This window comes from Panthera pardus, unplaced genomic scaffold (genome assembly GCF_024362965.1).
Source record: "Panthera pardus isolate Hobbes unplaced genomic scaffold, ASM2436296v1 HiC_scaffold_6, whole genome shotgun sequence".
NCBI lineage: Eukaryota > Metazoa > Chordata > Mammalia > Carnivora > Felidae > Panthera > Panthera pardus.
Window position 1 is genome coordinate 101,342,127 of NW_026526991.1, and position 21,095 is coordinate 101,363,221.

Consider the following 21,095-nt stretch of genomic DNA (forward strand, 5'->3'; position numbering starts at 1 on the left):
AGATCTAGCCAGGCACAGGAGATTTTAATGCTTAATTAATTGCTGAAATGAATTTGATGTAGCTCCCCCTTGGATGGGCAGAGCTTATTCTAAGCTCCCTCCTGGAATTTTACATGATAATAACAACAAAAGCTGACCCGTGCTGAGGGCTTACTGCCTAACAAACATCTATGTTGTTTATGGCATTTGTCTATGACAACTCTGGAAAAAGGCCATATTATTATTCCTAATTTATAATTGGAAAAAACAACAAGCCCTTTAGAAAAGTATCACTTACATTTGGTAACATTGCCTGATAAATGACAAAACTAGGATTCCAACTCAGGTCTTCCTACCTCCAAACCTCTCACTTAACCAAATGCTTGACTACCTTGGTGCCTTCTCATCCACTAGCCCTGAGGTTCCTCTTTATGCCTTTCTGACCCCCTTTCACCGGAGGCCCCTACATCCTAGCCCTCTGTCTTCAACCTCCTGGGGCACAACTCTCCCCAGCTATTCTCTAAAGGCCTTAAATATTCTCTATTCCCACAATTCTTTAACCCATTCTGCTACCCAGCATTCCACTGCCAATTTCTGCCTTCCCCCACTCCCTTTCTTAGACTGTAAGATTATAGTTACATTGCATTTGACTTAACTAGTTCATGCTAAGTGTGAGTGACTGCCAGCCACTTAAAGTTCAGTGGGAATTTTCCATTTGATAAGAGGATATCTATCAACTCAAAGAACTCAGTCTGAATGTGTTTCCAAAGATGGATTTCAAAATGTTTTGAGCAATGGCAGTATTTTCTAGTTACCCACATAGCCTTCTCCAGGATGCCCCTTTGAACACTTATTTATTTGTGTGTCAAAAGGTCTGTACATATACATTTGCTTAAAAAAAATCTCTAATGAGTTCATGGTCAGACTTTATTCACATATTCTTTATCAAACAATTCAATTGTGTCATCAATGTATACTTTTCATCATGATCCTATCATTGTTCCTTTTTCCAGGTTAGTCTCTAAGATATGGTGTTCACACTATAAATCCCCTCTGCTGCCACAGCATGAGAGTGGTTTACACCCAACATCAGAAAGGAGTAATCAGTAATTCACAGCAGAGATGTAATCCTCAGCTTTGCCCTCTTGGAGTTTTCCCAGAAAAGACCTAAGAAACCATGCCTTGCTGGGGATGGCATCAGAGCAACCCTTTCAAAGCTGCAGAACAAAGGCCTCTGTGTGGCTCTGGGAAATTCCATTTTCCATTCAGATTCAGGTCTGGTTTGGTGGCCTCCAGCTGTCAACATCTGGAATCCATTTCCCACTTGGAAAAGCCACCCAGACAGAACTGCTTATCCCCATAATTGGGTCCAGTGATGTGGCCAAGTGAGCCATGGGGATCTCCTCTGGGCTGGGAGGGGATTGGGTCAGTGCCAGATTTTCCAATTAGAAGAGTTAACCTGAGCTGAGGGCACCCAAAATTTTTTAAATAACACTTGATATTTCGGTAAAAGCATCAAGAAAAATATTAGAACTTCTGGGACTTTCTTAAATTTATGTTTAGGTTAATATTGTTTTTATTTGGATTACATATGAGAGAGCATCATATTATTTTCAGTGCTTAAGACTTCTAATGATTTTACCCAGTGTTATGCCAGGGATTGACAACTACATTGCATTGGACTGGGGTTAGATATCACACAGAGCACCTTAATGTCTTACATATACTTAAATTCCAGCAGCTAACACAGCACAGCTCAGAAAATGTGTGGTGGCCCAATTGCACTTGGCCTTGTAGGCAACATTGCTACTGGTATGGCAGCCAACCAAGATGGCAATCCAGGGCTACCCATGAAAATGACAGCGGAGAATGATAGAAAGAAAGACCATCACCTCTCCTCCCAAATCCTACCTCCACTTGGGTGATCATTCAATTCATCTTCCAAACTGGGACCTTTTGGGAATAAGGGAGAATGGAGTGTTGGAAATAATTAATAAGATTTCATTAATCAACAACAGGTATACATTGGTTGTCCTTGGCAGAGCTGATGTATATTCACTCTATCCTCACCAACACTTTTTACCCACAGTGACAACTTCTCTGGTTTTCCATATCTGTCCCTCAGCCACCTTCTCTTCCATTGCCACCCTGTGGCTCTTCCCTGGCTCTGAAACACTCCCCTGGATCCTTGTCTGGAGACGGCTCCATCTTTCTAATTCTAGGAGCTCCAGCTCACACTGAATGCTCTTGTCCACCTACGTTACACACATGGTGAGTGAAAGCAGAGCAATGACAACTGCAAATACAGGCCATTCTCCCACAGCTTCCTAGATGCCAAAAAGTGTATCAGTGACTGCTCTGCAAAACTTAGTGTGGGAGGCCCAGAGTGACTGTCTTTTACTACATTGCAAAACAGCTTGCCAAGGGCTTAACAAAGCTCCCTACTCATAACAGGTGCCTCATCAACATATTACATATGGACATCACAATGTAGCTTATTTATATGTGTAGTGTCTTAGGAGGCCTGGGACATAATTCTAGGGTACAAACAAGAAGTCAAAAGAGGAGTCAATTCAGTCCAGAAAGCTATCTTATTGAGTGCTCCCTGTATTCCAGGCTAATTCTAGGCACTGAGATGAATCAGAAGGTGGCGGCCAATTCCTGCTCTGAAGGGATGTTTGAGCCTGGGAGAGAGATAGGTAAACAGCTGCCATGGTGGGGGTAAATATATTTAAGATAGGAACACCAAAGAAGGGAGATGACTTTGGGCTGAAGGGACTGAGTGTGGCTTCTTTAAGAAGGAGGTATTTGAGCTGTGCATTGAAGTAAGAGTAGAATTTCAACAAATAAAAATAAGAGTCAGGCATTCCAACCAAGAGGATGACTGATAGGAAAGCATACTGCTGGGGGCATAACTTTCTCCAGTTTGGTTATAAAGTGTGGGTCTTTGGAGGTACATGATGTAGAGAAAGAAACGGCTGGAAAGAAAGATCTAGCATCATATTATGGAGGACTTCCAAGTCAGGCTAAAGGGACTGGAATTATTCTGTTTAGCAGTCCTCAGATGACCTGATCATATGGGATGTCCTCTGGAAAGATTAATTTGGAAGTCATATGTAGGTGGACTGGAGGCAGACATGAAAAAAAAATTTTAAAAGGCCATGGGGAGGCTACTATGGCCATCCAGACACCATTTTAAAACTGGTATACAGGGGCACCTGGGTGGCTCCATCGTTTGAGTGTCTGACTCTTAATCTCAGGTTGGGTGTTGATCTCAGGGTCATGAGTTCAAGTCCTGCACTGGGCTCCATGCTAGGCATGAAGCGTACTTAAAAATAAATAAATAAACGAATGAATGAATGAATGAATAAATAAATAAATAAATAAAACTGGTTTCCAAATGATATGGGATTTGTAGGGGCTTTAGTAAAACCAAACAAGAGCAAAAAATACATACATACACACACACACACACACACACACATATATATATATAACAATAATATAATAATGTGTACACTACAGAGAATGTACAGTCGAGGAGCATAAGCATAAACAAGAGTGGATTGTTCAACCTAGATATTCTGTGAGAAATATAGTTGACCCTTGGACAAAAAGGAGGTTAAGGGACAAACCTCCCACGCAGTTGAAAATCTGCATATAACTTTTGCCTCCCCCAAAACTTAACTAATGGTAGCCTACTATTGACCAGAAGTCTTGCTGATAACAGTCGATTAACACATATTTTGTATGTTGTATGTTCTGTGTATTATATGTTGTATTCTTAAAATAAAGTCAGCTAGAGAAAATAAAATGTTATTAAGAAAATTGTAAGGAGGAGAGAATGCGTTTACATTACTGCACTGTATTGATCAGGAAAAATCCACGTATAAATCGACCCACACAATTCAAGCCCCTGTTGCTGAGGGTCAACTGTACTTGCCTGGCCATCTAAGCAAAAGGGACTGTGTGTGGAATTGCTTGCTTCCATTTCCCAAGTGATTCCCATTTAAAAGATGCAGATTATTGCAGTAATAGAAAATTTAATCAGCTGGAGAAGAAAGCAAGCATGTTGTGCTATGACTGGCATGGATTACTGAGACATACCCATTCAGGTTTTAGTGATCTCACTTGTTCATAATCCATGCCAAGGGGACAGATGTTTGCACTCCTTGGAGCAAAGCTGCCATGTAAATCGGAAATTTTATTATTGCAGTAATCTGGAAAATTATAATAAATATTACATTGCAATGGTATCACGTTATAAATACTCAAAAGTTCCAAAAGAGCAGTTCTTTCACTGGAAGACAATTTACCCATCACCAAAAATGAAACCAAAGAAGTAGTCTTCCGATGTCTCAGAAGACCAATCACTATAAAACTGAAAACAAAACAAAAAAGGTAAACCTCATTCTTTCTATGTGAAAACAAACATTTAGCAGATTATTACTGATCTCTCACTATATTGGAGCATCTGGCTTGATGTATGCAAAGGCCGTGTGCAAGGAGCTGAGAGCCATGGCCCGGCACAAGATGTCTCGCAACCTGACAGAGAAGACTGGGCACTAGAGACAGAGTTACATGTGACATGACAGGGCTGTGGGAATTGGCAGGAGGGTTCATGGGCAGGAGGACAGGGATGACTTATACTAACAAGCACTAAGTCTATGTCCTCCCCTTCACACTGCTTCTGAAGATCACTTCTAGGAATCCTGACTCAACTCCCCTGGACTTACATCAATCCCCCAAACCTTTCAATGCAATTGTATTTCTCAGGGACATTTTTAGCTGGTTGTTTGGTTTTATTTTTAGGGGCTTTTTTCATTACTATTTTTGCAGATATCTCCTTATGTACAGGCAGGTGTGGCCTGCCCACGTGAGCCTCTGAGTTTCCTGAGGGCAGAATCGGTTTCATTTCTGTCTCCACCACAGAAGCCAGGACTGAAGGCTTGTGCCAGCAGATGCAAGACACCTGTGGGAGGCAGAAGTGACTTCTCCTGGGCACAGAGAGCATGTGTGAGAAAAGGTATGGAGAACACGGTTAGAAGAGAGAGACACTGAGCAAGCCACCTTGATGGACAGCACTTGTCTCCAGTTCCTACACCATCCCTACCTCTCCACTTCTCCCAGAAGAGGGTTCTCACACACACAGAAAAGAGGCCCAATGCCTACCGGAAGGAGGGGGTAGTGTGGGCTGGCTGAAAGGGGAAATCCCACTGTCTTTCAGAGCCCTTCAGTCCTGAAAGAACCACAGAGGAGCATGCTCATGGGCATCCAAGCCAAGTTCACCAACCAGGTGCAAGTGGGGAATCCTTCTGAATGTTTAGGCAATCACACAAAGAAGTCTGGCTTTCCCACCATGCTCTCTCCTTGACCCTACCACATTCCCTCTTAGGTTTTTCAGTTACCATTCCTGGTCTTTGAACAGTTAGGAGGAACTGTGGGTCTCTAGTTCTTCTTGCCCCCCTGCTCCCCACCTCTCACATGGGGCGGGCCTCAGTCCACAGCCTCAGATTGCTCACACCTGCTTTTTAGTGCAAACTCAAAAATATGCTGGGGTCTCCTATTAGTTGCCCAACCAATAAGGGAGTGTCTGAGGGCCTTAGCCTGCCCCTCCTCACGAATTTTTAAAGTTCATATTTAAACCCACCTCTGGTCTTCCAGCAGAAATTCGTGTTGTGTTTCCCTTGGTGAGATGGTCCTGCTGAATCTCTTTTGGGTGTGCTGCCTGCAACGACAGGGCCACGTTCCTGCTCTTCAGTGGTGAAGGGTTGTGGGTGATGCTGGGATTGACAATCCTGCCTGGAGCTGTCTGGTGGGCCTTCGCTTTCCCTGGTATCCCAGCTCTGCCTGAGACCTCCACTCCTGTGCTTCTGCAGAAAAACGTACACTCTATCCTGGTGCCCCCATAGTCCCCACATCCCTCTCTTAACCCCATTTCATGCCTTCTCATGTTTCCCTTACATGTCGCCCTTCTTGAAACATACATCTCTCTCCCAGTCACAACACTGCTCATTTCCCCCATGGCCCTCAATTTAAAAATGACTTAGCAAAATATTCATTTGCTTACTTGACTCTCCACACTGGACAGGAAAAACGAATCAGAGAAGATCCCTTGCCAGTCATCCCCAGAGCCTAGCACAGTGCTGCCTCAAAGTATATATTACTTGAATAATATTTGTTGAATGAATGAATGAAGGAATGATAGATAGTATCAAGGACACTGGATAATAAATGTTTCAGATTCCCACCCCCCTCCCGCCCCGCCCCTTGACAGTGGGATGCATGTCTGTAGGAGCCTGTTCATTATAGTGCTATACCTTCATTGCCCATACAGGCTTGACCTTTGCAATAAACGCAAGTTTAGTTGAGCAAAACCAAATCACAGGAAACAAATCAGGGTGTCACAAGCATGACTGGATACCCAGGAGGCAGCCCTAACAGGCAGACTGGGTAGAGATAAACTGATGTGGCAAGGATGTGCCTGGGGAGGAGGGATTGGGAACAGCTTGAGAATTTCATGCAGAGGAAGCACAGTGGTACACATGGAGAAATCCAGCCTAGGAGTCAAGGAAAACAGTTTCAGTCCTACTTCCCTTTAGCTATGGTTGTGATTGGGCAAATCACCTCTTCTCTGTGGGTCTCAGTTTGCTCATTTGTAAAATGAGAAGGACAGACCAGATTACTTGCAAGGCTCCTTCCAGCAGAAACATTGCATGGTGCAAAGTTTGACGTCAGACAATAAATGTCAATTAAAAGGGCAGGTAACAATCCTCTGGTTTTGTCTGGAGGCCTGAGTTCTGGAGTTAATTCACTCCAGGCTGGGCCACACCTACCCTGCCACGCACACTCCTATACATGTGCACACCATATGCACACCGTGTGCACGCAAAAGACACACAAGCCCAGGGCCCATCTCTATAGCCAGAGGAAAGCCAGGTGAAGTGGGGGTGGGGGGTGGGGAAGTGCATCCTTATGACTTCCTGTGTGATGTCATGTCAGGGAAAAGACTAAAGACCAGAAGGAGAAAGAGGCCCATCCTCTGGCAGTCTGGGCCTATTTCCACCTACAGCTTGGTGGAAACCCACTGTCCAGAGTCCTAGGCAGAAATTCCAATTTGGCACTTTCTTCTTCTCCCTTGAAACAGAGCAGCCTGTCCCACAGCCACTAGCACAATCTAATTTTCATGAGGAGGGAGAAATGAGTAACATCTTCTTAATAAGGCCTTCCCTGGTCTAGGAAATCCTAGCATGAGAGCCGGGGGTCATTAGTTGCAAGAAATACAAATTCAATGGGGTAAAAATCAAATCAGGGAGCCAGGTCAGGTGTCACAGGCATGACTGGATGCCCAGAGGCATCCTCTGTATGACAGATAAACTGGTATGAGAGAAATCTGTAGCTCTTGAGCTGAGGCTGGTTTTGACATATTTAAATAACTACATTTTAAATGGTAATGTGAGTGCATACAGTAGTAGTTTCCATTTGCTTCTTGGCCTACAAAGCCTATAATATTTACTATCTGGCCCTTTTCAGAACTTTTGCCAACCTCTGTCCTGAACAACAGCTGAGTGGCCCTGCTAATGGCAAAATCAGATCTCCTACTTCCTGGGGAGCGGCACCAGCCTTTAACTCTGGACACCACCCCAAATAACGGTGATGGGGACAGGACGGCCACTCTCTGAGCGATGGCACCCCCACCTCCCTCATCCTGAATTCCCTCCCCTCTTCCTAGCCACCTCTCAGGTCTCCAGAAGCTCCTCTTTTCTCCTCTATTCCTCCTCACCCTCCCATGCCTGACCCATAACACTAAATTTTGAAACGCCCTCCAAGACAATTGATCACATGCTGTCTTGCAATACTTACTTTTGTTTTACATGATTGTTTCCCAGGGGGAGTGGAAGCGTGAGAAGGCAGGGACAATATCCTAACATTTGTTCCAGTACCCCCATCCCCAGCACAAGGAGGAGTGTGGGGCCCAGAGCAGCTGGTGAGAAGCCATGTGCTGCTCAGGTCCAACTGCAGAGAGTACTTGAACATCACCCAGGGTCACACTCCACTGCACAAGCCTGACATTTCTGGAGGGGACTTGGAGCAAGGTGTCCCTGCTCCAAGAGAAACACTTTGTGCCTTCCACTCCAAGCCCAGAAGTGCTTCTATGGTTAATGCTAGAATCACTTAAAGCCCAGCTCAGTGAAAAGATTCCTCTAGGGCTGATTCTCTGTTTCATTTTCCTCTCTAGGGAGTGTCCCAGGCAGGGCAATCAAGGAGCTGGGGTTCTGGAAGCATGTGAAAAGATTTGTTTTCTGAATCTGTCATTACTCAGCATTCAGGAAACATGGACAGGAGAAGAAACAAGTAGAGAAAAAGAAGGGGCCAGATGCTTTGCTGTAGAGAAGCTGTCCTTCCATAAGAGCATGACATAGAGCACAGCCCTGCTCTCACAGTTGCGGTGGCCAGAGCTGGTAGATTATGAACCGAGTGCTGGTTTCCTGCTGTGGGAACCAAGACACAACATCTGGATAAAATCTTGACTGAGGCCACTTGATATAATCTCTTCGGGAAGGTAATGGGTATGGAAAATCAATGATAGCAGAGAAGAGGATGGTGGGGGAGGATGCAGGGGCCCCTAATCTCAGGTGGCCTGGGTAAAGAACTTTGACATTCAGGTCCCCTTTTTTTTTTTTTTTTTGCTAATCACATGAGTAGGCAAGTCATGATGGCCGGAGTGAAAGAGTGTAGCCTATTTGGGGAATCGTGGCAACGGGTGCACTGAGAAGATGGAGAGATTAAAATCCTTGCACTGCCTAGTGAGTGCCCACTCAGTGCTCCAGAGCAGATACCATGACACTGAACTTGGGGATGGGAGGTTGAGGCAGGGGACTAGGGTACCTGACCCCTCTCTAGAGCTGCCCCGATCCCCTTTGTAAACTGCTCTGCAGTATCCCCTTCTCTCATGCCAAACACAGAAACCCACTCTCTCTTTTCCTCCCCTCTCTCCCTGAGGATTTGTATAAGACTGAAGTGACTTACTGGACATTTCAGCCATGCAGTCTGTTCTACTTAGGCATCTGGACACAGCTAAGACCCAAGTGTTGCTCTCTCTTTGAGCCTGAAGGAACTGACTTTCAGGTCATAGGTGGCGAGTTCTCTTTTGTCTGTAAGGGAGGGTGGAGCCTGAGGGAAGATCTAGTCCCAATCACCAGGTGTGTGCCCAACTACATACATTAACTTTAGACTGAAAGAGGGCTTGGAGGTGAGACTGTGGAGTTGAACTTTGGCAAGATGCCGTGCTTTCAGGTAGATTGTAAATTATAAATAAATAGCCTCTGTTGTTGTTGTTGTTGTTGTTGTTGTTGTTGTTCTTCTTCTTCTTCTTCTTTTGCTTCAGCATGTAATGAAAAACAACAGAGCCCTGCCTGCACAATCCTTCTATTTCCGCCTCAGATTCACTGTTAACAGTTCCTGACTGGAAATGACTCCAGGCAGTCACAGACACTGGCTTTTATTATTGTGTCGGCATCTTATTTAAATCCACAGTTCCCAGACATCAATTTAGCAAAGCCTCCCTCACCCCACGGAGATGTGGATGCACTCTCAGAACCAGTCATTATTCTCCCTGTGGTCGTGGGGGAGGTGTGATTGTGGATCACCAGCCCACCCTGGTGAGGATCTAATTCAACCAGTCTTTGTATTCTTTAGCAGCAAAAGCAACAGCAGGAATCCAGAGCCCCAGAAGGTAGCTAATCCCAGAGAGAAATGGCAGCCAGTGTTATACCTACTGTGATATTTACCACAACCATCCAGTGAAAAGGGAACCAAGACATTCGTTCTGAGTTTGGGGGTTACTCGGCACAAGGCCACAATCTGTAGAAACTAGCCTTCAATGTGGACAAGCAAATCCTTCCATTTGGCTTCTCTCTGCCTCTGTCCACCAGAAAGTCACTGCATTCCCTTCTCCCACACCATGGTTGAGGGGCAGAGTTTAACAACAAAGCACTAGTCCCTCCCTCCTCCATGACTTTCACACCAGGGCTGCACTTTTGTGAACAGGCTTCATGTCTGTGAGAATCAGGCTTGTTTCACAGAGCTGTTGAGAGCCATGTTAAACAGGACTTAAAGCCTGCAGACAAAGGAGAACTCAGAAATGCAGTCCCAGGAGACAGCAGTGGGGTCATAAGGGGTCTGATCTTCTCATGCCTTTTGGCTCCTTCCCCCCCCCCCCCCTGCTGATGGTTGAGTCTGATACCATACCATCAGGTGGCATGTCATAAACAGTCTGAGACAGAGTTCATCCCTCTGTCTGTGATGTGCAGAGGGGGCCCAGCAAAAGAAGTTGACAATCAAACCATTAACTTTCAAAGTGATCTACCCCAGTGAAGGTGGTGTTTGCTCTGACTTCAAAACCAGAAACAGTAAGTCACAGACTCCTTTCTAAATTTCAAAACAAAAACAAAAACAAAACCAAAACTAACACTTGCCTCAACCAAGTAACATTTTATTTCCTGGGATAAAAATAAAGAGAATGAATTATCAGAAGCCTTTCTTCAACGTCATTAAAATGCTTTTCAAAGAAAGTTACAAGAATTGTTTAAGGCGCACAGAAAAGGTCAGATTTTCCTTTCTTCCAGAACATTCCCTGCCCTAGACTCAAAGCACCAATACCACATCCCAGAAAAGAGAGAGGCTTATAGACACAGGAACCAGAACAGCCACAACCAGGGTCTCTGGCTGTAATATACGTATCACATAAAAACATCACAATAACTCTCTCTTCCATAAATACAACATTTCTGGAAAATATATCCAAAATATCTCCATCTGAACTACAGTACAAAAATCCATTCACCAGCCATAAAAATAATATTTCCCCCATACACAAATAAAATCATATGTAAAGCAAATTTGGAACACATGGAGGGGGTTACAAAATCTCTTGGGATCTGGGCTATTTAAAGTCATTTTTGTTTGGGTTATCCCTCTGCTGGGTATAGGAAACTGGCTACAAATACACCCATTTACAGTGCCCACCATTTCAACAGCTCCTGCGTCATGGAATGTGGTACTTTTTAAAAATAGGCGACCCTTGGTGTCATGGAAAGAAGAGGAAAAATGGGGGATCAAGGGAGGGAGGGGGAGGGATAGAAGAAGTGGAAGAAGAGGGACAGACTTCAAGGTGGGCTTGAAATACTCTGTGGTATGAAGTAGATGCCCAGACTCAGGAGGCCTCCCCCATCCCTGTCCCACTACCACCAATCTGCCCAGGCTTCCCCTTACAAATCCGTTTCCCGGCTCGTGTCCAGGCAGAGGGCATAGAGGGACCTCCGCAAGTCCACATTGCTCTTGGCCTTGAGGTTACATTTTTCCAGGGGGCAGCTGCCCCTTCTGGCTCCGTCTGCATTCTCCAGGGACACCCCAGGCTTGCACAGGGACCCCTTGCTCCAGCTGGCCTTCCGAGGGCCTCCACTGTCCAGCCCTGCCCCATGGCTCTGGCTGCCCTGCTCTTCCTTAAGAGCTGCCTGCTCCTCGTGGTCTGTCTCCCGGTGGTAGAAGTAGTTGAAGTTGGAGACAATGACCGGCACAGGCAGGGCGATGGTGAGGACCCCAGCGATGGCACACAGCGAGCCCACGATCTTGCCCCCTACAGTGACAGGCCTCATGTCCCCATAGCCTACCGTGGTCATCGTGACTACTGCCCACCAGAAGGCATCCGGGATGCTGGAAAAGTGGGTCTCCTGGTTGTCAGCCTCTGCGAAGTAGACGGCACTGGAGAAGAGGATGACCCCGATGAAGAGGAAGAAGATGAGCAGACCCAGCTCCCTCATGGAGGCCTGCAAGGTCTTGCCCAGGATCTGCAGCCCCTTGGAGTGGCGGGACAGCTTGAAGATGCGGAACACCCGGACCAGGCGGATCACCCTGAGGATGGCCAGGGACATGGCCTGCTGCCCATTTTGGCCACCTCCTCCTCCACCCCCTGGCTGTTGCTCTGCCAGCTCAGTGCCCAAGGTGATGAAGTAAGGGAAGATGGCCACAACATCGATGATGTTCATAATGTTCCGAGAGAACTCTGCTTTGCTGGGGCAGGCGAAGAAGCGTACAAGCAGCTCGAAAGTGAACCAGATGACACAAGTGGTCTCTACAATAAAGAAGGGGTCTGCCAGGGTCCTAGGCAGGAGAGGTGCCACCGTAGGGCCAGAGGGAGGCGCCAGAGCCCCGCTGCCATTCGCCCCCCGGGCTGGCCCAGGAGGCTGGTGGGGCGCTGGAGGATGGCGGAGCAGCTCGCGTTCATCCCTGAACTCAGGTAAGGTCTCCAAGCAGAAGGTGATGATGGAGATGAGAATGACCAAGACCGAGACGATGGCGATGCCCCTCGCGGACCCCGAGCTTTCTGGATATTCAAAGATAAGCCACACCTGGCGTTGGAACTCGTTGCGGGGCAGGGGCTTCTCCTCTTCTTTAATGAAGCCCTCGTCCTCCCGGAAGCGCTCCATGGCCTCATCCCCCAGCTGGTAGAAGCGGATCTCATCTGCGAACACGTCCAGGGAGACGTTGACCGGCCTCCGCAGGCGGCCCCCCGACTGGTAGTAGTAGAGGATACCATCGAAGCTCGGCCGGTTGCGGTCGAAGAAGTACTCGTTCCTCAGGGGGTCGAAGTAGCGCAGGCGCTTGGCTGGGTCCCCCAGGAGGGTATTAGGGAACTGCGCCAGCGTGCCCAGCTGCGTCTCGAAGCGCAGCCCGGAGATGTTTATAAGGACGCGCTGGTGGTGAAGGGACCCCGCGCCCAGCACCTGGTCCTCTGCCATGCCCAAGGCAGGGTCGCCTTCTCCCTCCTCGTCCTCCGGTGGCAGCCGTCGAGGCTGTGGCAGCTCCCGTGGCAGCGGCGGCAAAGGCCGCCCTCCCGGGTCCACTCCCCTCTGCGCGCCGCGCCCCTTTGGAGCCCGCTCTTTGGGTCCATCGCCGAGCCCAGCCGTCGGGGGGCACTGGAGCTCTCCCCCTATGGCCTGGCCACAGCCTGCCCGGGCCTCACCTCCTCCTCTAATGGTCATGGCACCGCCGTTCTCCAGGGGCACCAGGGCGATCTCCATGGCCAGGGGGCAGGGGGCATGCTTCACCCCTGCTGACCGGCGTCTGCGCCCCCCACCTCACGCCCCGCTGGGCGCCTCGCGTCCGGGGCTCTTCTCGAACCGTCGGCCGGCCCCCCTGTGGGGAGGGCTGGGGCTGCTTGGCAGGATCCCCTGGCTGGGTCCTGACGTCAAGAAGCTGCTGCCCCGCTCTCAGCCTCGCTCTCTGTTCTGGCAGCCCGTTACCAAGCAGCCAAAGCCTCCTTCCAGCAGATGCAACCTTCAGCCGCCCCTCTCTGGCTGCGGGGCGGTGCTCAGCCTCCACCCTGTGCAGCTCCCCCGCCTCCTCCCTCACCTCCCCCCCAACCCCTCCCTCCGGCCCCCTCCCCTCCTCTTTCCGCCTCACCTCTCAGGGCACGCAGCAGCGGGTGTTTCCCCGGAGGCCACTGCTGGGGCTTCGGGCGAGGGGAGGAAGGGGGGCTGAGCGGGGCGCAGCCAGGCGGAGGGAGGGAGGGGGGAGGGAATGGAGAGGCTGGAGGAACAGGTTGTACCCAGAGCGCCCAAACTCCCAGGGCAACCAGATGAGAATAGCTGTGGATTTCAGTTCACCTGGGAGCTCGCTGAACGCCTCTGGACTCCAGGGGAAATGAATTGCCTTGGGTTGGACGGATGAGACAAGAAATAACAGTCCTATTCTCTCTTCTTGGGGAAAAATTACAGACAGGAAGGGGCTGGGCGGAGCTCCTGCGGATCTAGAAATCTAGAGATCCATAGCAATGGAGATACCTCCAGACCAGTGGAGAAGCCTGTCTCTTCCCATCTTCCTACACACCCAACAAAAGGTTAAGAGCTGGCAGTGCCCCATGCCATTGCGCTGGGACAGCCCTGATTCCCAGTCCAGAAAGTGATGGCCCGCGGAACAAATTTGCTGAGGACACACAACTCCTCCATGCTCTCTCCACAAATCTCTTTATAAAAACCGTTAACAGAGAAGAGGAAGAGGAAGGGAAAGATCCTGGTGAGAGCTGTGAAGCTTGGAGCTAGCAACTACAGCTTTGTGAAGAGGGGTTTGTGGGGGGGGGGGGGGGGGGGGGAGGGAGGAGGGGCAGGGAGGTTGTGGAATCCCAGGGCTAGAGGACTCCCAAGAGTAGAATAAGAAGCAATACTTACTTTGCTCCTAGGATGCACTAGGTTTACCCTCAGCACTTTATGAATACTGACCGGTGTATTCCTACAGCAATGTGTTTTCTGAGCACTATTACTATCTATCTCTATATCCTAGGTGAGGAAAATGAGACACATGGATTGACTAAATTGTCCATGGTCATACAGGTAGAAAGTGGTGAGGCTGGGATTCAAATCCAAGCAAGCAGAGCTTGGGCCCTTGCTCCCTCCACTCTACACCTCTACAGAAATGTGTAACCCCTGTTCCAGGTACAAGTGCTCCCCCTTCCTGGCATCTGGCCTGAGAGCTTTAATTTTCTCCCTCGGGAGGCAGGAGGTTGGCTGAGTAACAGCCAAGTCTCTCTAGGTTAGGAAATGGGCTATCTACCCCTGCCCCAGCCCCAGCCCCTGTGGGGTTTTAGTGGACAACAGAAATATCTTTCAAGTCATATCTGCCATCTCCAGACATAGCCTCCAGATATTTGTTGATTTTAAGTTACCATAAAGCCGCTGTTTCTGAATGTTCAAAGTTCATTCAAAGTTTGTCTCTTTTTGTTCCTGTATGTTGTTTATTGTTAATATATATGGATGTTACGGCCTCTTGTCTGGAAATGTATCTGCACATAAGGGAAGTTTGGGAAACTTGCTACGGGGTGCACAAGTGTTTGCTGGAATAGCAAGGTGTGCACATAGAAGCTTATGTCAGGTATGAAGAAATAGGGATTTTCTGCATGGGGCCTTTCTGTGTGTTGCGTGAAGGTAGATGTGAATGTGGTCTATGTAAATGTTTTCATTGTGTGTGGTTCTGTGCATGGGGGGGTGGCTGTCTTTGCAAATGTGCCTGGGTGAGGAAGGGGCAGGAAAGTGAAAATCAATATGTGAGGGTATCACTGTAACTACAGAGCCTTGTCCTCCCCTCCCTAGACCTCTGCTATCCCTGTTCCATCTGCCCTGAGTTTTTAATTCTTCTCTGGCTCTCAGGTTGTCTGGTCAGGATCGGGTTTGCCCCTGGGAGCCTGGGGCCTACTGAGTTTGTAGAGGGTGAGCTCAAGAGACCCATGGCCACTGAGTCGTCTTTACTGATTCATGCACATTGTAATACAGGGATGCCATCTTGATTCACACAAGGGCTCTGCCTGAGCTCCCTATGGGATAGAGTCCTCAGGACCTTGTCTTCCAGGGGCCCTTAGAGAGACTGTTCCCTGAAGAATAAGAGCACAACATAAACAGTGCTGAAAAAGCATATAAAGCAGGTTTCCTTTAATGTGGTATTTCCTTCAATCTGCTTTCCATACATTTACCAGCATTTATACATTTCTTGTACAATTATCTTCAGATGTCACATATGGCAGCCATGGGGGTATACTGGGAGCATGTGCTTTAAAGAAAGCAGTTGCTTTTCAGCTTCAATGAGTGCCATTAGCTGAGAGCTTCCAGCCATTAGCAACTTCTCACCCTTCCTGGGCAGCCCTCTGCCAATGACTGAGAACAACACGGTTCCAGGGACCTGGCCATTTATGCCCAATGCAGAACTCCTCTGCTGTACCTTCTTTGCCTTGGATCTCCCCCATTGGGTTGGCCACGACTTTGTAAGAAATATGTTTCAGTCTGAGACTCCATTCAACCTTCTTCCTCATCTCTTTGCTTTCACAGGTGTCATGGGATCAGCATCATGGGCTGAAGGCTGTCTCTACTGGCTTCTGCAGGCTCTTTTCTCTTTCTTCTATCACTTCCCAGTAAACCTCTTGCACTCCAACACTAACTGATCTGTCATATAACTGAAACTTGCTCCCCCCTCTACCCAACTAACCCTAGGAGATAAGCCCCTTCACAACAGAACTTCATGTGCACCATCACCTGAGGATCTGGTCCAAACACAGACTCTGATGCAGGGAGAATTCAGACCACATCTCAGACAAGACCCGCAGTAATGCTAAGGCTCTTGTCTGAAGGTCGCACTTGTGAGTCACCTCCTCTCAAACAAACCCCAGACAGGGCCTGCGAAGGAATTACTTAGACACCTAGATTATGTCTCCCAGAATGAGATATACAGAGCAGACAAATGGGAAGTCTTCCCCTAATTCATCGGACTGGTCCTAGTAGACCACAGGAGGACTTGGAAGGTATGCAGAACCAAGAAAAAAAAAGAATATATTAAGGGAAGTAAGGCATTGATGGGAAGGAGGGCTGGGGTTGAAGAGAAAGGAGATAGATAAGAAGAAGAGGAGAAAAAAAAATCCCAAATGCCACCTTTCTTAATCCACTCAAAAATAATTCATTGAGCATTGACTATGTGCAAGGCCTTGTTCCAGGTTCTGGGAGCATACTGAGAACAAAGACAAACATATTTCTTAACTTCTGTGGAGTTATATCTCAGGGGAGGCAAAAGCCACTAAGCATCTAATTTTCCACTGGTTGCTTAATTGCAATTTTAAGAGACACCATGTAGAATGTAGGGTGTTGTGAGATTAGCGGGGAGCCGGACATCATCAAGGACCCATCATCAAGGAAGTTTTCCTGAGGTGGTGATGGGGAAAAAACTATTCCAGGTGGAAAAAAGAGTATGTCCCAAGGCCTCAGGGCTGGTTTGAGGAATTGAAAGACAGTGTTGTTGATGGGGGGCTCAGAAAGAGTTCTGTGAGATGGGGCTACAGAGGTGGAGGAGATCCAGATTATGAAGAGCTCCCTAGGTCATGTTTCATGATCTCCCCAGCAAGATTCAATAATACTTTCTTCCTTCCACCCTCAGACACTTTGCTTCTGCCTCTATGAAAGCAAGTGTGCCAATGTACTTCTATTTTACTCTCCACTACTTGTTTTTAGTCTCTTCTCCCCTCCACGTCTGCCAGAATATATCTTAACTTTATCTCTATGTGTGTATATGTCTATCTACTTATCTTCCATTTATTATCTATCTATCTATCTATCTATCTATCTATCTATCATTTATAATACATAGGTAGGTAGGCAGGTATATGGATAGATAGATAATAGAGAAAAACAGAGATATCTTGAAATCAAAGTCCATACGTTACTCATCTCATTTCCCTTACAACACCAAACATTGTGTTCTGTTTGTCTTAGGAATTTCAATAAGTATGTGTTAAATGCAATTGAGTTAAGAGAAAGGAGCTCAGCTATGGAGCAGGAAGGGAGGGGAAACAGGGATAGGAACTGAATCTGATATCGGAGATTAACTAAATAGTCAAAGTGATCGTGGAGCTGGAGCCCAATCAGAAAAATGTAAGACTCATTTGGGTGGCCAGATAGGGGAAGTGAATTAAATGTGCTTTGGCTCTATGTTCAGGTTATATGCATTATCTGTTATGACACAAACCAGCTCAATTTTGTGTATAAGAGCAACTTTGTGGGGCACCTGGGTGGCTCAGTTGGTTAAGCGGTTAAGCGTCAACTCTTGATTTCATCTCAGGTCATGATCTCACATTCATGAGATCAAGTCCTGTGTCTTCAGGCTCTGCACTGACAACTCAGAGCCTGCTTGGGAATCAATCAATCTCTCTCTCTCTCTCTCTCTCTCTCTCTCTCTCGCCCCCATGTCTTTTTCTCTCTCTCTTAAAATAAACATTAAAAAAAAAACAACTTTGGGGGCGCCTGGGTGGCTCAGTCGGTTAAGCGGCCGACTTCGGCTCAGGTCATGATCTCGCGGTCCATGAGTTCGAGCCCCGCGTCGGGCTCTGTGCTGACAGCTCAGAGCCTGGAGCCTGTTTCAGATTCTGTGTCTCCCTCTCTCTGACCCTCCCCTGTTCATGCTCTGTCTTTCCCTGTCTCAAAAATAAATAAATAAAACGTTAAAAAAAAAAAAAAAACAACTTTGTGGCTAAAAACAGTTTAATATATAAGACTGTGCAATTTAGTTCCTAGATTGAGATAGTATTTGAGACCTAAAGTTACCATAACTGTTTATTGTATAAGACTAAACCATAAAGCATAAACGTCCATTTAATTTTCATCTAGGTCAAGGGAAAAGCTTCCACCATTAGGCAAAATTTAAAGGAACAGAAGGAGGCAAAAATAAAATTGTGTTCTAATTATGCCAGTAGTCTTTCCTGCCAAACATCAGTTTTGCTGCTCTACCTTGGAGGTTGTTACAGACCTGGGAAGCACATCAAAAATGCAATGAGATGGGGGACGCCTGGGTGGCTCAGTCAGTTGAGCAACTGACTCTTAATTTCCTCTCAGGTCATGATCTCAAGGTCTCGAGATATAGCCCCTCATCAGGCTTTGTGCTGGGCGGGGAGCCTGCTTGGGATCCACTCTCTCCCTCTCTTTCTGCCCTCCCTCCCCTCAAAATAAATAAATAAACAAACATTTTTTTTAAAAATGCAACGAGAGGGTCCTAGCAAGAGCATGGGCTGACAAACCATTAAAGGTACTAACTTTGCAAACCATTAAAAGTACTAACCAGTCTGTCCAGGGCTCAGGGCTCAATTACTCCTGCTCCTCCTTTTTGAGGAGAAAGAAAGGCTCTGCTTCTACCAACACCAGGCTTTCTAAAGTTCCGAGGCACCATGCATGGCTGAGAGATCTTAGATTTCTTAAGGAGGAAAGGTACAATCTGAGCCATTTCCCCAGTCCCCCTGCTATCACTCTGATAAGCCAGTTATGTTGAATTACTGTCATCCCAACTGAGTCTCTTCTTCATTATAAAAGGAAATTGAACAAAACCACCATTGTGTCTCCTCCATGAGGGAAGCTGTCACCCCCAAATTGGGAAGGCTTGCCTTCCCCCGACCTTCCCACAACTCCTTGATGTTATGGAAACACAGAGTTTCTGAAAGTCAGGAGAGAGGGTTCAGGGTTTCTTAGGCTGGAGCAGGGAGAACCGAATAGGAGGCAGCATAGTTAAAATCAACCAAAATACATAGTTTTTTTAAAAAAAAAATTTTTAAGAGGAAAACTTGATGATCTGGGTCTTACTGCTAAATGTTACAAAGTATATAATCCTATGGCTCATTACTATTAAGTAATATCACAAGGGCATATTATCAAGCAATAACTGGGAATAGAGTATTAATCAGCAAAAGGGTAAAGCTGTCTCTCTCCTGATCCCCTCTCCCAGATGCATTCTGCTTCCAGATCTGTAGTAGAAAACATCTTTAATGAGGGGAGCAGCTGTTCTTCCTTCCCTCCCTTTCCCTTCTCACTTGCCCCTCAATCTGACACCTTGGGAAGGAAGCCCTGGAAATGACCTTCCTTTCCGGATTGATGGGAGCAGCAGAGGTGGAGTCAACAAGGCACACATACAAAACAAGTGTGCACTTGTGGGGTGGGGGGAGGGGATTTATCTGCTGTGTTAGAGATGGAAGCAGAAGACGGTGAACAGCAGAAAGATGATGTTTAAATGACCCAGATCCTGAGACCTCAAGCCTAGTGCTAGGATTTCCCGTTTGCAGGGATTAAGATGAGAGGCCGTTCACAAATCAAGGCTCACATCTGGAGCTTGGCTTTTTCTCTCCCTCCCTCACTCCCACCTTCCCCAGATTTAATCCAGGAATAAATTCATTAATGGGTCCACTGCATTTTCAGAGCCAAACATAGAAAGGGAAGTGACCTAGATGCACAGGGACTGGGAGGTTCAAGGGACGGCTTGCCCTGATGAATAATGGTTTCCCTCCCTCCCCTTCCCTCCTCCATTGATGAGCTGATGGATTATAGGTACATCATGACTATTTTTCATGCTCTCTCATTTTCTCCTTCAACACACCTCACTATGGTACTCACTTATAAACCATGAAAACTTCCTGACTTTGAAATTGTGAACCAGTAGCTTCATGTATTGTCAGGGTTAGAGATGTCTGAATTTTTTATACTTTGTCAATACCATGTGCAACTTTTATTTCCTCACTCTCTGCGTAGGCATCCAGATCAAGGAAGGCATTAGTTGAGAATTTTGTATTCAGTGGCTTCTCTAGCTAAATTGTTGCCCACATTGCATAAAAATACAGTATGAATTTAGGTTATGTATCAAGATATAGGAACAAAGTATTTTAAAAGTGCTAAGCAAATGTAAGAGAGGGTTAAAGAAAAGTATATTTATTTATTTTAAAAGAGAGAAAGTGAGGGAGGAGCTGAGGGAAGAGACAAAGTGAGGGAGGGAGAGAGGAAATCCCAAGCAGGCTCCACGCTGTCAGCGAAGAGCCTGACACGGGGCTTGATCTCAGGAGCTGTGAGATCATGACCTTAACCAAACCAAGAGTTGGACACTTAACCAAATGAGCCACCCAGACACCCCTAAGATAGTTTCTTTCCTATGGAAGGAGCATCCTTTCAAGCTGGAAAAACATGTGATCACTACATAATTCATGCAGGCCAGGCAGCACCCATTTTTCTCAATGTTCCTATCAAAATAAATCCTCTTTATTCTGATTTGACAAAAATCATGAAACAGGATTAGGGCTCAGCCTCAGTTTCAATGTCACTGGACCTGGAGGTAGGGGCTGAGTTGGAATGGCTTGCAGAGGCTTGCTACTCCCAAGAACAGTTCATGGAAGGGCAGTGTCAAGGTCAACAGGAAGTTTATGAGGGATGTTATTTCCCAAGTCCCTTCTCAGACCTACTGAATCAGAATGTCAGAATTCCTACCAGGAATCTGTTTTAACAAGCTTTCTGGGGGATTCTGATGCTACCAAAGTTTGAGAACCAGTGTCCCTAGAGGGCCTGTCCTACTCAGGAGTCTGGTCCTTTTATTAGACGCTGTGTTGCATAAGGAATTCAGAGGTTTGGAAGTTCTTTGAGATAAATAGCTTAGTATCTGGCTTGAGGTAGATTCCAGTCAAGTTCCAGCAACACCTCTTATTTGTTATGACATTCAACCTTTCTAGGCCTCAGTTTCTTCATCTGTCAAATAAAGACACTAATAGTGCCTACCTCCTG

At 46.8% G+C, this 21,095-nt stretch overlaps 1 protein-coding gene across 1 annotated transcript; it reads right to left on the bottom strand.

Annotated features, from left to right (window-relative positions):
• Positions 1–10,453: 10,453 nt before the first annotated feature.
• On the bottom strand, positions 10,454–13,380 carry KCNA5 (potassium voltage-gated channel subfamily A member 5). Its single transcript, XM_019464781.2, has one exon. The coding sequence runs from the start codon at positions 13,059–13,061 to the stop codon at positions 11,250–11,252; it is 1,812 nt and encodes a 603-aa protein (XP_019320326.1). The 5' UTR covers positions 13,062–13,380; the 3' UTR covers positions 10,454–11,249.
• Between the last annotated feature and the right edge of the window lie 7,715 nt (positions 13,381–21,095).